Raw genomic sequence first — 15178 nt, 5'->3', positions numbered from 1 at the left:
GGGTATGAGGCTTGGGAGCCAAGAACTGGAGTAAGCAGGAGTCTGGGCCAGATACGGGAGAGACCAGGTCTGAGATTTGGCTACTGGAGGGACCAGGACACCTGGGGACTGGCCACTGGTAAGGTCATAAAGACCAGCTGCCGAGAGACCCAGTGCAGGTTTGTGAGGCAGCTGGGAGACGAGGGGATCTGGAGACCAGCTACTGAGCAGAGTAAGAGCCTAAGGCCTCATGCTGAAGGGATCCATATTGTATACCTATGTATTTTCCACAAACAGGCCTTCATCCCAGCCAGCCGGTGAAGGGAAAGGATGAGGCCATTGGTGCTGCTTGCGTTGGCACGAGTGCTGCGTTTTCTGTATGGCTGGCCGTATACATACATATAGTGTGTACACGTGCGCCTCTTGGGAATACACCCTCAGCCTCACTGCGGGCTGGACCTGGCCACAACGAGCTGCAGCAGTCTCCTCTATACTGGATTACCAGATGCAGCAACTCCTCCTGTAGACCTATTTAAACTTGTATTGGTTTATAACCTTACTGCTTAATGTTGCTAGAGAGACCAAGTTTCTCCACTAATGCAATTATAGCAAAATACCGCTACAAAGATTTCTTTTGAGCAAGTGCCTGAAGGAATCAGTCTGAATTACATATTGTTCTGCAGGAGTGTAAAATAACCGTTGTGAAAACGAAGCTGGCTGCCAACCAAGATTTTTTCCTTCCTTTTTAAAATAGCTCTGCTCATCAGCCTAAGGTCATATCAGTACTTGGATGAGAAATCACAGAAAGATAGAAGCCTGGATGTTAATGTTACATATAGGCTTCTTTGAGCTAAAACAATAGGTGTAGTTCCAAGACAATTACAAAAAAAGAAATGTTGCCGCAGTCCACCCTTCCTCCTGCACCTTCCACCAACACTGGCACTTATGCAACACAGTGCACAGCCAGTTCAGGGAGATGATCCAGCTACAGCCTAATTTTTTTTTTTTTTTTTTGGCAAGCATAGAGTTAAGTAATTGGTTTAAGTCAACATAAATGTGGGACATTGCCAAAACAGGAATTTCTGCCTCCCCCCAACCCTGTCATGTTCCCGCCCCTTCGCTGTGCTGATACGAGTACTCACGAATCTTCTGAGCAAGTCAGATAAAGGGAACTGATTTGTCTGCAAATTAACTGTTTTCTTCTGAGCTGGGTTAGTTTTAACCACCAGCAATTCCTTGATCCAGAAAGCCACAGGACAAATCATAAAATCGTTAAGGTTGGAAAAGACCCTTAAGATCATCGAGTCCAGCCGTTAACCTAGCACTGCCAAGTCCACCACTAAACCATGTCCTCGAGCACCACATCTATCCGTTCTTTAAATACCTCCAGGGATGGAGACTCAACCACTTCCCCAGGCAGCCTGTTCCAGTGCCTGACTGCCCTTGCGGTGAAGAAGTTTCTCCTAATATCCAACCTAAACCTCCCCTGGCGCAGCTTGAGGCTGTTTCCTCTTGTCGTATCGCTGTTACTTGGGAGAAGAGACCAACCCCCACCTCGCTACAACCTCCTTTCAGGTAGTTGTAGAGAGCAATCAGGTCTCCCCTCAGCCTCCTCTTCTCCAGACTAAACAACCCCAGCTCCCTCAGCCGCTCCTCCTAAGACTTGTGCTCCAGACCCTTCACCAGCTTCGTTGCCCTCCTCTGGACACAATCCAGCACCTCGATGTCCTTCTGGTAGTGAGGGGCCCAAAACTGAACACAGTACTCAAGGTGCGGCCTCACCAGTGCCGAGTACAGGGGCACGACCACCTCTCTGGTCCTGCTGGCCACACTATTCCTGATACAAGCCAGGATGCCATTGGCCCTCTTGGCCACCTGAGCACACTGCTGGCTCATGTTCAGGCAGCTGTCAACCAAAATAAATAACTCACACAAAAGAAATACGTTGAAAAAGCTTCTTCAGACTCTGTCTGGATCATTTTAGGAATATGGTTAGCAATGCACCCTACAGAAACTTGTATTAGCGTAACTGAGGGGACAGCAAACCACAGGTAGCAGGAAGGAAATTCTGGTCACTGCTGAATGAAATAGTCATACATGCACCTGTCATATCACTTCACTGCCTTCAATACCTCCTGTTTTAATCCTATGCACAAGGTACAGCTCATTTTTCCTTCATATTTTCCAGATGGTATTCACTAATCTACTCAGAATTCTGAAAAGGAGAGGGTCTTGGATTCAGCATTTTGGTTTTAATTTGCTTGATTCTTTCCTTTAAAAAACACACATGCTTCCCAATTTAAACGTTAATATTTAAAAACTCGGTTTTCAAGTGGATGAAATCTTCATATTTGGAAGTTCATGAAAAATGGAAGCTGTGAGAACAGGTCAGAGTATTTTTCTAAGGAAAGGAAAATTAGCATGATTGTTTAAAAACTGAGCAACAGCCCCTTGCTAAGGTTGCAGAACTTCAACGGTTGGGAAATAAGACTCAAAACTACAGGTAACAGGTAAGCTCGGGTTTTTGCTATGGAAAAGTCTAGAATTAATACCAAAAAAATGATACAAATAGTGTATCCTAGAGAGCTATCAAGAGATGAATGAATCACAGCTATAATACAGTCAGGGATTAAAGTAGCCAAATGACTGTGAATTGCTGAAGAAGCTCAATGGGACGAAGTTTTACAAGTGACGGATTTGTATCATGGCCAATAACTGCATCAAGCGGCCCATGTAAATTTAGGCACATTATGAGACAGAACACCCTGTAAAGGAGCATGGCTTAAATCAGGGGAGCATCTTGGATGGAGGGAGAAGAAAGTTGCTTTGTCACACGGAACTGAGGAAGAATCTCTCAGTGACAGACTTAAAAAAAAAATTCACTATAATTCACATGATTCAAATTCACATGATTCAAAGACAAAAAACATCCGAGATAATTAAGGATGCCCTAAGAAAGAACATATCTTGAAAGACGTAGTTTGGATCAGATGGCAAACTTGAATGTTGAAGGGAATGACACCGGCTTATGTGATTCAGGCTGGGACCTTCTAATGCAAAAAATATCAAATCAACAGATAAAGGATTGCTGAACTCTGTGAAGGTGCTCTGCCCACAAAGTGGTAGCCCCAGAATATGTCTGAAGAACATCTGTACTTATTTAATAATGTGCAAGCAAACTAGCTCTGCAGAGACCTGGGCTTAGCATTTGCAATCACCTAGGAGCCTGAAAAATCACAAGAACAAGAGGACGATGGCAAGATTTGAATCAAAGCTGAAGTGAAACCCTGATACCCCTGTGCTGATGAGAAACTGTAAGAAGATTCAGCAGCTAGGATGGGCTATGTTACACATCACTGAATATACCGGGGTATACTGGCAGCGGAAACATTTGGCAAATATTGAGGCAGTTGCTCACTCTTGCAAATTAATTTGGCAGCTGCATAAGACGACTTGAGAGTGTCTGTAGGTAGTAAGGGCTGCAAAAGTTCCATTAGGTCATCATACAGTCCTCTTTACTGACACGACAGCAAGCCAGTGCCAAGTCATTCGATCTGCCTGTCTTAAGAGCCTGCTGCAGCAAAGGGTAGGTGAGAAAGTTTTCAACTCCAAAGGTCTTTCATAGGGACAGTTGTTTCATGGGTAATCTCCAAAACTAAGGGTTGCAGGCATTTTTCATTGTGGAGAAGGTTGAGGATACAAAGTTTTGTGAGCCAAAAGTTGCAAGACGACTTCACCTGGAAGTTACAGTGCTTAAATACATTCTCTTCACACTTCTTAAAAATACTTTTAGATCATGTAAGTTGTGTTTCAAATAGCTTTCTCATTTCAATTGATTTTTTTCTCATCTTCATCAACACTTTCACCATCAATTTTGCATTTTCTTGTTCTTATCCTTGCTGTACATGAACCTCTCAGACCACTCCTTTCCTTTTTCCTGCACAATTATTTCTAAACATCTCTAAACCTCTGTCCTGCATCGGGGGCAGGGAGAACAAGGGGAAGCTTTACCTCTTTTTTTCTGCATCTATTTCTGCGATCACCATCTAGCCCATATTAACTTCTGACATCTAACAGTTCTTGCAACTGCTGGAAGAACAAGGGTGCACGTATCTCATGACAAGCACAGAAAACACAGAAGTTAATGATGTAATTATTACCTTTACAACTCTCGTTGAAACTAGCTTGAATTACATATGGCCTACTCCAGAACTCTTACCAGCTAAAATTCCATGCGTAAAAGCTAACTACACTTCTGTCCCCTCTGCTGATGTAAGGCATTCTCTCAACATTTAGCCCACTGAAATGGGAAATATTCAAAATGAGACAATTAAAATGCACCCCATGCCAAATTTTAAAGAATTTCTCTTCATCTCAGTCTGACATTCCAGGGCCCACATATTCAGATCTGTAACCATCCTTCAAACTAAGTTTGGCTTAAAGCTACAGGACTCTAAATTATAATACTAAGTGACTATACAGCACCATGAATTAGCTCTTCACTTTATAAGTCATGTCCTTAAAAAAGAAAAGCTAAGAGCACCACTCTCAGCAAATTCAGAAGTGTGTCCAGTTCCTAATACGTGCTTGTATCTTCTCTGATACTCTCTTCGCACAAGCTTTTTGATGACTTATCAGAAGCAGCTGAGAAATACAAAGATTTTAAATTACGATTTTCTCAGGATATTTTGCTTGAATTATTGAATCTCCATTAGTAAGATAGCCTGTAGAAAAAGAAACAGTGTAAGAGAAGCCAAGTTTCTGCAATTCTCCCATCTTTTCACAGAGAAATGAAAACGGTGGAGATTACGCTTTTAAATACTAACCTCAAAATACTTCCCCATGCACTATTCCCTGCATTTGACATAGGAGCAGCTTTCTCCATTCTTCTAATTTTGCTCAACAGATATTTTGAGGAGAGTGAGATAACCATCTTACCACTGTCCTGTTGGTTTTAGGAAAGTCGTATTGTGACAAAGCTTCTGTTTCAGCAGAAGACTTAAGGCCCAAAGGCAAAAGCTGGGACTGAACTCTAGTTATGCTGGCATGGCAACAAAGGGGATCCAAACAATAAGCATAGCCACAGAAAGATTTGGTGACTATCTTTAAAGGATCCAGGCCAAGTCTGTAATCATACTCATGATAGCTCAAAAAAACCTTCCAGTTCTCTTCAATAAGACATTTCTTGTCCCTCCATCTGATAGCTACGTTCTCTCCATCTTCCCTTAAATCCACCTTTGTGGAGACAATCCTATTGGAGTCAGGAGGGCTGGGGGAGAAAAAAAACAACCCTCACACCAGGACTTTCCAAAGGGTGGGAGAGTAGAAAAGAAAAACAGCCAAGAAATTTAGAATAGACATGTATTTCTCTTTCGCCTGTCTTCACTCCTTACGTACATACACAGAGCCTGATAATAAATTTTGATAATCAAGAAGAAAATAAGAAGAAACTATGTGTACAGCTTCCCTCAGAATGAATGACGAAACTGAAAGAATCATTACTGCTAAACCTGAATCCTTGAAAATAGTCTCTGTACAGAGTATTTCCCAAGTTCCTAATTTTTAAAGTTACAGTATTAGGTAATTTCATTTTCAATATATTGCAGACTGTATGCCATGTGCTTGCATGCAACTCCCAGGAGCTAAATTATAGTAAATATATTGGGATAGTACATTCATTTCCCAACACATCCCCTGCCACCTCTTGGAAAGGGGAGTTTCCTTTCTATCTGCAGTTTCAACATTAGGTCTCCGTCTCTGCACAAGAAAAAGTATTTAAGTCTTTTTTTCTTGTTTACAAATTTTAATTTTCAATAACTTAACAAGTTAAAAAAATGCATAAAGGATTGTTATCTTTACATGCAGCACAGCTCTCTTCAATAGCAGATATATCACTACTCAAAAGTAAAGAACCTAACAATTTATATTTTTTTCACTGTAAAGAAGCAACAGCAGTTCCGTTCAATAGGCAAGTTACTACTGCAAAACTTTCACTTTAATCCCTCCAACTTTTGGGAAAATGTTGAATATCTTACATCTAATAGAACTCTGGTTTTCTTTATTTTCTGACCATGTAATGCCCTTCTGATTTCTGGTTTCCCTTCCTGTCTCCTTCATCATCTCCATTAGTTCAAATACACATATCTGAGCAAACTTAACTAGGACAAATGAAAAGTATATTTTACTGTCAATTCACCACGCTTTTCTCAAATGTGTGAATATCCTGGTTATATCATCTGTCATTACATTAAGCCTAGTTATTCACGTGACAGCAAGATATGATCATAACAAATTATAAATTATGTTGTACTAACTGTGGAAATATCACACTAGAATTACTCAAGTCTGGATTTGTTTCACAGCAGCCTATTATACTGCGTTGCAGATGGCTACCCCGTCCAGGAAAGCAGCTTTGCAGTTGCTTAATGTTAGACGAAACGTTGCCTTTGGTGGTGAAGCTGGTGTAAGTTCCTTCTTACTACCTTACTCTTGGTTGCTAATTCTACTACCACAGTGTATCTTACTGCTCAGCTGGTGGGCAGCCCAAATTCAAGATGAGTAACGCTGGTTAGGGATGTGAACTTCTTCAACAGGCTAGTGCATCACCTAAGCATACAATATTCTTTTGCTTGCTTTCAGTCTAAGGCAGCTGACTCCAAGTTACCTGACTATTGCTACAATCCAGTAATGGTTTCTCCCCTGACAGACCTTAAAACTAAAGAAGCAGGGAAGTCATGGCTGCTGCATTTGGTGCTTCTGAGCACAGAAATAGAAGCCCTTAAGGACAGTGTTCTGTTCAGTACCTAGTTCTGGTCACTACCACGCTGAAGATGATGAATCTATAGGAAGAGGAAGGAAAGAAAGAAAGAAACCAAAAAAAAACCCCCAAAAAAACCCCAAAAATCCCACCAACTAAAAACCCTGAAGAGTCGTGAGAACAAGCAATGGCAGACTGAAGAACCTCTCTCTTTTTATTCTTTTTTTTTTTTAAGTCCTGAGAATTTTGAACACTTTAAGATTACAGTAGTAAAGTTACTTTGCTAAAATGCTGTTCCCTGGTTTGCCATCTGCATGCATAACTGAAAACAACACATGACCACAGCCAAGGGGAAACCTGAGCATAATCAACCGGGGAAATGCTAGGGAAGGTCTTATGCCAGCAGCAAAGTAGAAGACATCATCTTGCATCCCAAGGAAGAGCACCAAGCAAAAGGTGGTGTCCTGAGGAGATGCCTGAAAGTCCCAAAGCTCCAGACCAGAAAATGCAAGCCATCTAGGACTAAATAATCACAGCAGTCTCAGTGAGAAGTCTACCTGCAACATGTCGACTGCTGTGCAGTGGGGTACTGGGCCAATAGGTGACAATTTGCATATATACCTATCATGGTTGATGTATAAATGTACAATTGTGGAACCAGTGTCAGATCAGAGATATGGACAATTTATCTTCCAATACCTTTAAATCAATCTAGTTTTCTTAACTAATCCCCATCCCCCGAGATGAACTGATCAAACAGGTACAGACAACACATAAACAGTAAAGAAACTACCCTGAATTTAGAAACAGCTTGTCCATTCATTTGTTTATCCACTATTGTAGACTATTCTGTCCACAGCACTGCAGGGAGAAGGGGGTCATTTTAAATCATGAAGAGCTAGCAAAGTAATTTGATACTATGTCGAATAAGAAATGATAACAAAACTTACAAACTTGTAAAATCTAACTTGCAAACAATGCTGTAATAAATTATTTGCACTCGGGCACCCAGTAACACCTTAGTTGTACTAAGGTTATTATTAGTTATTATTAAGAGCTACAGATGTTTATGCCGTATCTTTTACCCAAAGACTTAACTGATTTACCAACTGTTTATAAAAACATTCGAGGGGCCCACTGAACTGCAGCTATACATGCAGCTCCACCACTAAAATAGACAGATGGTAAAAATACTCCTGACTGGAATATTTTTTCCAGTTCAATCTGTGAAGTGCAATAATAGAAATGAATCCAATAACAGAAATTACAATTAACACTTCTACTTTTGCAGATATCCAAGTAATTCTAGCAACAATATGCTTCATTATGAGATGTCAGGCCTGAATGTTTTTAGTTGTATTATCTAGAAACCAAAAGTACACAGTTAGACTGAAATCAGATAATATGACAAATCCTGAAAATAACATTTTTTTAATCCTCTGATTAAAAGTGATAGGCAATTGATTGCTACTGTCGTAACTGAATGAAAAGTGAATTTTCTCTTACGATATTCAAATTCATTGGTTAAGGAGGTTTTTATTCATATCAAGTGACAGGAGGTATCAGACTAACCTGTAACAATGTTCTAGAAAGCTGAAGGAACCAACAAACATTCCTATTATGAAAATAAAACTGCCTTAAATGAGCAAAGAGTCTAAGCCTTATAGACCAATGTATTCAGTAAACATTAATATTCCAGAGAAGACAGAGAAAATATATTCAAAACTATATGCAAATAATACGGTTAATATCATAGGCATGAAAAACATTCAAAAACATCTGTTGAGAGACATAGGGTGAACACATTAATCCTGTTATGAAATACAGTTACAATCTGGCTTCATTGTTAGCTCAAAGATAGTATTTGAGTATGACTTCTGACAAAGTTCCTCTTGGAAGACACGTTAACAGATGTTAGATGAAAGACAAAGTACTCCTGAACCAAAAACCAAACAGAGCTGTAACAGAATGAGACTCTATATCCAGCTTTTCTGTTCACCTACATCAGGTTCAAGCAATGAAATCTCAGTCTAACCAGAATCTTGCATCTAAGTATGCAGGTGAAAGAGCTGTTCATTTCCACACACGATATAGTAAGCCCAAAGGAAAAAAAAGCAACATTCTCCTAGATCAAAAATACCAACAGAAAGCAAGCTGTAAACTCAGATAATAAGCATCAATTAAATTATGTATGTTTTATGTAAATAAAAAAAAAAATATATTAAAAATGTTAAATTGAAGAAGGAAATGTAGGTAAAAGCCTCAGTTGTGGCCAATCCTGCTTACTAGCAACACTGAGGACATACTAAGAGATCTGTCTGTCCCTTGTTTCTTCAAATTCAAATTATTTGTATTTTTTTGTTATTGCTTTTAGGTCCTCAGAATGTAATGAGGACAAATAGAAACCAAGCACTTTTAAGAGCTGCAATAATATCCTTCCAAACACATTTATGATTTTGTTTTCAATTACTGTTAAATAGTTTAGGAATGTTAAAGTAACTTTCATTTTTAAAGAGCATGCAGACTTATCTGACAGAATTCTCTTCAGGCATGTGAGAAAAAGCACTAATAACAATGTCAAATAAATTACCTCCCCTCCACACATCCGTTGTCAGTGTCACAAGTACTATATTCTGAATACAAAACAAAGGTACCAAAGAGATTGCTGTGCTCTTTGCCTCTTAAAAACAAGCAAACACTGATTCATAAAGCAGTAGTAAAGTTCATTTTCCTACAAAGATATGTATTTATGGAAATACATCGTTTTCCAGTATTCACAACTGATAATCACGATTAGTAAACTGCCCGTTGAGCAGCATGTTCAATATCTTACAGTTCGAACCCTAATATCACCAATCTGTCTTAAAATTACAACACATAGGTAGGTTTCACTCAACGACAATTGCTACAATCTTATTAAAACATCTTTAGAAATACACCATCTCATAGAATTTCAGAGTCCCTTACACTTTACTTTTATTAGTGAAATTTTAGGAAAAAGTTTATTTTGAAAAGAAACCTAGAAAAGCAAGGTTTTTTTCTAAGCCAGATATGCTGTAATTTTCAGATTGATGCTATCTAATCAAATCCTTACTTGTCTACTCCAGGAAATGGACACCATGTGTCAGATAACAAGTTTTTTTGAAAGAATGCACAGCATTTTCGGGGCTGGGTTTCAGAAAGATTAGCTCTATCAACAGCACAGTTGTCCAATGCTCCACAGGTGTTTCACAAGAATTTCAATGGAAACTGGGGTATTTATTTACACATTCCACTGCTGCACTGGAAACCCAAACACAGCATCTTTGAGCATGATATAAAGCTAACAAACAGTTTATCATCTGCATTAAATGATATGGAGACAATAAACCAAAATAATGCATACACACAGACTTTTTCAATCCTTAGATTATTTTAATGCCCCTTTAACGGAGAAGTCTCCTTTGGCTGAAGAGACTGACAGTCATAATTCCATCACAATATTAATAATAATAAAAAACCCAAACTGACTCTGGCTTTCACAACTGTTTTCCATTACTTCTGAGTTTCATACCAAAAACAGCTTTGACAAAACAATTTCATTTCACACTACAAAGGAGGTTATGGTTTACACAATCTACGCAATTGCTACATTAGCAGTAATGAATAGCAGACAAAAGTGACATGAAGGGCAGAAGCTGTCTTGGAAAAAAAATCTAAGTTATTAAGAAATTACTTAAGATTTAATGGAGCCCCGATGCAGGATTGTTTTCACAGTACAGTGCTTGCATTCCCAGTGAACCTGATGACAATAACTAACATTGACATTAGATATCCTTATTTTATACCACATTTCATCATAGCTTTACAAAGACTTGCAGGGTTAGCCCCATTGTACAGGCAAAGAAAGGCTTTGGCACAAAATGTCTTGTTCAGTTACTCAGAAAAGTAGCAGCACATCAACAGAAACAGCTCACCCAGTCTCACTCCACAACTTTTTGGTTATTTTTCTAAAGTCATCACAGAGAACCCATACCAGCTGCACCCAGAATTCATAATATTGAAAAAGCATTTAGTATCTTTTCCACATCACAACATTTTTTGTTGGGAAGACTGCTGATTTCCCCTCCAGGCCACAGGAAGATTATTTTGGAAATAAATCCACTAGTTATCTTTCAAGTGCACTGCTAGACAGAACCAGCAGACACAAATTTTTGCAGATGTAACAACAGGGAAGCAGGACCACTCAAACAACTTGTCCCAGAGACACTGAAAATTTTCTGCGAGTATGAGCATCATAAGAAGAACTGGAAGTTACAGCATGCAGCAGATAAACACTGAAGCTGTAAGACCAGAGGGACTGAAGACATACAAGGAGGCTGAATTTTCCCACATTAGATCTGCCAAACAGAGTACATACACTTGGGGTCACAGAACATGATCATGGCAGCATCCTCTCAGGGCTATACAGGGGACCGATCAATGCCCATTTTCTGGGGGTGAAACTCAACAAGAGTCAATGAGAAGGGCTCTCCAGAGCACCTTACAGAACGAAGGGGGTTGCTGCCTACTGGGGCCTGGAACTCATAAGATGCTAGAGAAGCACTTGGAGATACAATAAGGCTTATAACGAGATTTTTAAAGGAAAAAAAAACAAAGACAGGCAAAAGGGATGGATGAAGGTGGTTCAGGAAGGAACAAGCATGGGAAAATACAGGGCAAAAAGGGGCCAGCTTTAAACAGGTGACTGGTGAGTGTGTGTGTCCAGCAATGTTCAGCACCCTATTGCTACAGTCTGTCCCATCTTTTTATTAAACTACGCTTCTAAATATTTTCCTGGGTGAAGAGACTCTATTCTGTATGCATAAGCATGTATGGAAGTGTACATGCCAGCAGCTGGAGCTGGACCACACGCAGGTCATAGGGCCCAGGTACCTGACGTGCCAGCAAGCGGAGAGGCCAGAGTGCATGCATACTGCCTGGGTACATATGGCAGTGTGTGACCGCTGGTGAACAGTGAGCTGGACTAGCTGGCACGCAGGGTAAGAGGCTTGGGAGCCAAGTATCAGAGCAGCCATGAGTCTGGGCCGGATAACAGAGAGACCAGAGGGTCTGAGATTTGGATACTGGAGGGAGCAGGAAGTTCAAGCGAGTTACTGGAGAGACCAGGACATCTCGGGGTTGGCTACTGGTAAGTCTGGCTACGAGAGAGACATGTTCGTATGTATGCATCTCTTGTGCACAAGGCAACTGGGAGACCAGTGGATCCAGGAGCCAGCTGCTAAGTAGCCTAGTGTCTAAGACCAATTACTGGAGTGTGTTTACCTGTGTGAGCACAGGTCTGAGTACCAGGAACTGGAGTGGGAGCTGTGGGCCTTTGTGGTTCACATGTCCCTGTGCCAGCAGCCGGGGTGTTTAACAAATCAAGGAGCCAGCGACTGAATAGACTGTATAAGATCAGTTACTGGAAGGATCTATATTCTGTGTGTGCATATCTATAAACAAATATGTGTATATTCATTTTCCACAAACAGGCTTCCACCCTGATCAGCTAGAGAGGGGAACAGGATGTGTCCATTCGCATTGCTTGTGTTTGCATGAGTGCTCTGCTCTCTCTCCGTGTTGGCCTATGCTACCAGCCACGTGTATATGTACATATGTATTGTACATATGCGTGCCTATTGGGAATACATGCTCAGCCTCACTGTTGGCTGGACCTTGGGACACAGAGCTATGGCAGCTTTGCTTTTATCGGACTTCCAGATTTAGCAGCTCTTATCACAAACAAAAATAAATATAACTTTGTTAAAGCCTTCTGAATTATAATTCCAACCGTTACGGAATCAAGGTGATAAGCAATCATGAAACGCTCTGTGTAATGAGTCTGGAGTTTTAGAAAAGTATTATCAATTAAATGAACCCTAAAACAAAGATAAAGATCATTATCAATGTAATTAATTATCAGGAAACAACAGTGAATTAACTGTAAGATAGATGTTAAAATGCCTGAACTGGCTCCAAGAGGACTGATTTTCATCCAGCAGTGTTAGTAACTCAGTTCAGGTGCAACGCTTTCAAGATGCACTTGGCTCCTGAGGTCACACACCTGCATTCACATAACACAGAATGTCCCTGCGCTCTGTCTGTGGTCAGGGCACATGCAGGGTGGGAAATGAAGACACTCAACCCCACAGAGTCATTCAGGTCCAAAGTACATTTGCTACAGTTCAGACACTTCAGTACCTTTGCAGTGCTTACTACCTAGCTTTCCAGAGTATTCATTACCGAGGGTAACAAATGAGTAAGTGCACACACATGAATGAATCGAGCCAGTTCTGCTCTGATGCTACACTAGAGTAAGCAGCCCATGCTTGAACCTTGAGTGCCCACTGGAGACACTGAAGAAAACAGCTCAGATCTTGCACTGAAGAAAAGAAACCCTCATGAATTCTGAAAAACACAAATCTGCTCAAAGCGGTAGCATTCTCTGCATGAGGCCAACAAGGTCTCCAAATTACAACGCTTTTCCACTCTTTAGGGTATCCCGACTCTTGTCTTGATACTACTCTGGATTAGAGTGAGTTGACTATCATAGTCTTCTGGAAGACTGAATAGCAGCACTACCTGAATAGCAGCACTACCAACTGGCTTCTAAAATGTGAACATTTTTTCCTTTTCTATTTAAAAAAAATCATTTAGTATTTGTTTCTTTCACTCTCTACCCAGTAGAACACCAAATAATGCTACCATTGCATGACTCTCATATTAGTATTTCCTAAAAGTTTAGTAATCAGCATATCACTCATAAGCTTTAAAATTCTCTTATAATACATGGCAGTAAATAAGAAAGAACATCTTACCAGCTTTGGGCGCGTTTAGTGTTTTCATTTCCACCTTGCTGCACTTATTAACGCTGAAATATGCTTTTGTAGTCTTTACTTTTCCAGTTGACTCCACAGGTTGTGTAAAATTTGCATTTTGATTCTGGCCATCTATTTTAGAAAGCAATGAAGCACTTCCCTCTTTCTCATCTATCTGCAAAAGAGAAACAAGTTCACAATAGCGTTTCCTTCATGCAGTTGAAGAGAAATGGAGAAAAGAGCGACAAGGAGGGATCTTAAGAGATGTTAATCCTCTTTATCAAACTATGTACATAAATCTACATCTCTACACAAATATATGCATCCCAGTGCTCAGAACAAAAAGCACATGCACACAATACCAAACACCACTTGTGCAAGTAGTTTATGAATTGAATTTAATAGAAGTTTTCTATGGGTAAAATCAATAAAAACTGTGATGCTTTGTTTGGTTGATAGTAAAGGTTTCAGAGAAAGTTCCTTGCAGCAAAACTGCAACTTGGATGTACTGGCATTTCGTTACTAACTATCTTGGTTTTTTAACTGCTTTTGCCAAAGCATTCCAAACATTTGAATCCAATAAAGCCCAGGCCAAGATGCAGTCCATACCGCAGCTACACTAAGAATTGTATTTGGGCTCCATACTAATTACTTTTATTTATTTGAAAGACATTTTTCTGCATCCACTTCACAAGAGTGAGAGAAACCTACCTGAGAAGCAAGATCAAATGTAGTAAGAGCAAAGGTATCAAAATCTATTCTGAACAGACTGATTATTTAAGCAGAGATTGACTGTGGTGAGCTCAGATGCTATCTTTTAGTAACTACAGTGTACAAATATACTTTTTAGTGCACTGTTCAGTTTACCTCCTTTAATTTCATTTCTTGGTCCATCTCCTTAGTTCCGTTCTCGAGACAAACTGGGATACCTTTTCCTGGTGGTATAAATCTTGGCTTTTTGGCTACATTTCCTAGCAGTTGACTTGGAGCTGCTGATCGCCTCATATTTAGTTGTACTCCTCTGGAGGGTGGGGAGGAACTAAGGAAGCAGATAAAGACAACTGTAGTCAGAATAGGCTTTAAATATAAAAATATATCCACAGATAACAATATAAGCACTATTTTAAAACAAAATAAAAGATAGCATAAAAGATTTTCAAATAACAATCTTAATTTACAAACATAATACAACTTCAGAAAAAGTAGTATTGTTGCAATGCATTGTTTAAGTACTAAGAAAGATCCACTACAGCAAATTCTGCAGTTGAACACTTCCTTTTTCATTTGAAAAGCCAATAATGCAGTTCTCAATAGCAAGAAACGCCCTGGAGATGCACAATGTAGGGCTACTTAACAAACTTACACTAGTTTATAAAGAAAGACAATTTGAAACAGAACTAACTATTATAAAGACTTAAAACATAATTTTGAAAAGCCCATTATTAGTGCACAATGAAGAACAAATGTAGAAGGTATGCTTCATATCTGGGAGTAGTATTTTGCATTAAACAATTCTATCGGTCATTCACATTCACTATAGTAAGATTAGAGTTCAGCAGAAAATTATCTCAAAATAATTATCACTCCATGTTATGTCCACTTG

At 39.6% G+C, this 15178-nt stretch overlaps 1 protein-coding gene across 2 annotated transcripts in view; it reads right to left on the bottom strand.

Moving 5' to 3' along the window:
- Positions 1 to 15178, bottom strand: part of RAD54B (RAD54 homolog B) — a 67254-nt gene that overhangs the window by 48235 nt on the left and 3841 nt on the right. For both annotated transcript variants that reach the window (XM_087749923.1, XM_087749934.1), the window contains exons 2-3: positions 14443 to 14614; positions 13576 to 13750 (exon numbers count right to left, since the gene is read on the bottom strand). In XM_087749923.1, coding sequence (XP_087606049.1) covers positions 13576 to 13750; positions 14443 to 14580 — 313 coding nt within the window. In that variant the 5' untranslated portion in view covers positions 14581 to 14614. The remainder of the gene's footprint in view (positions 1 to 13575; positions 13751 to 14442; positions 14615 to 15178) is intronic.

This window comes from Nipponia nippon, unplaced genomic scaffold, assembly GCF_047370975.1.
Source record: "Nipponia nippon isolate SJK-2023a ecotype South Korea unplaced genomic scaffold, ASM4737097v1 scaffold_1, whole genome shotgun sequence".
Lineage (NCBI taxonomy): Eukaryota > Metazoa > Chordata > Aves > Pelecaniformes > Threskiornithidae > Nipponia > Nipponia nippon.
Note: the sequence above shows the minus strand (reverse complement) of the source record. Positions and strands in the feature narration are given on the sequence as shown.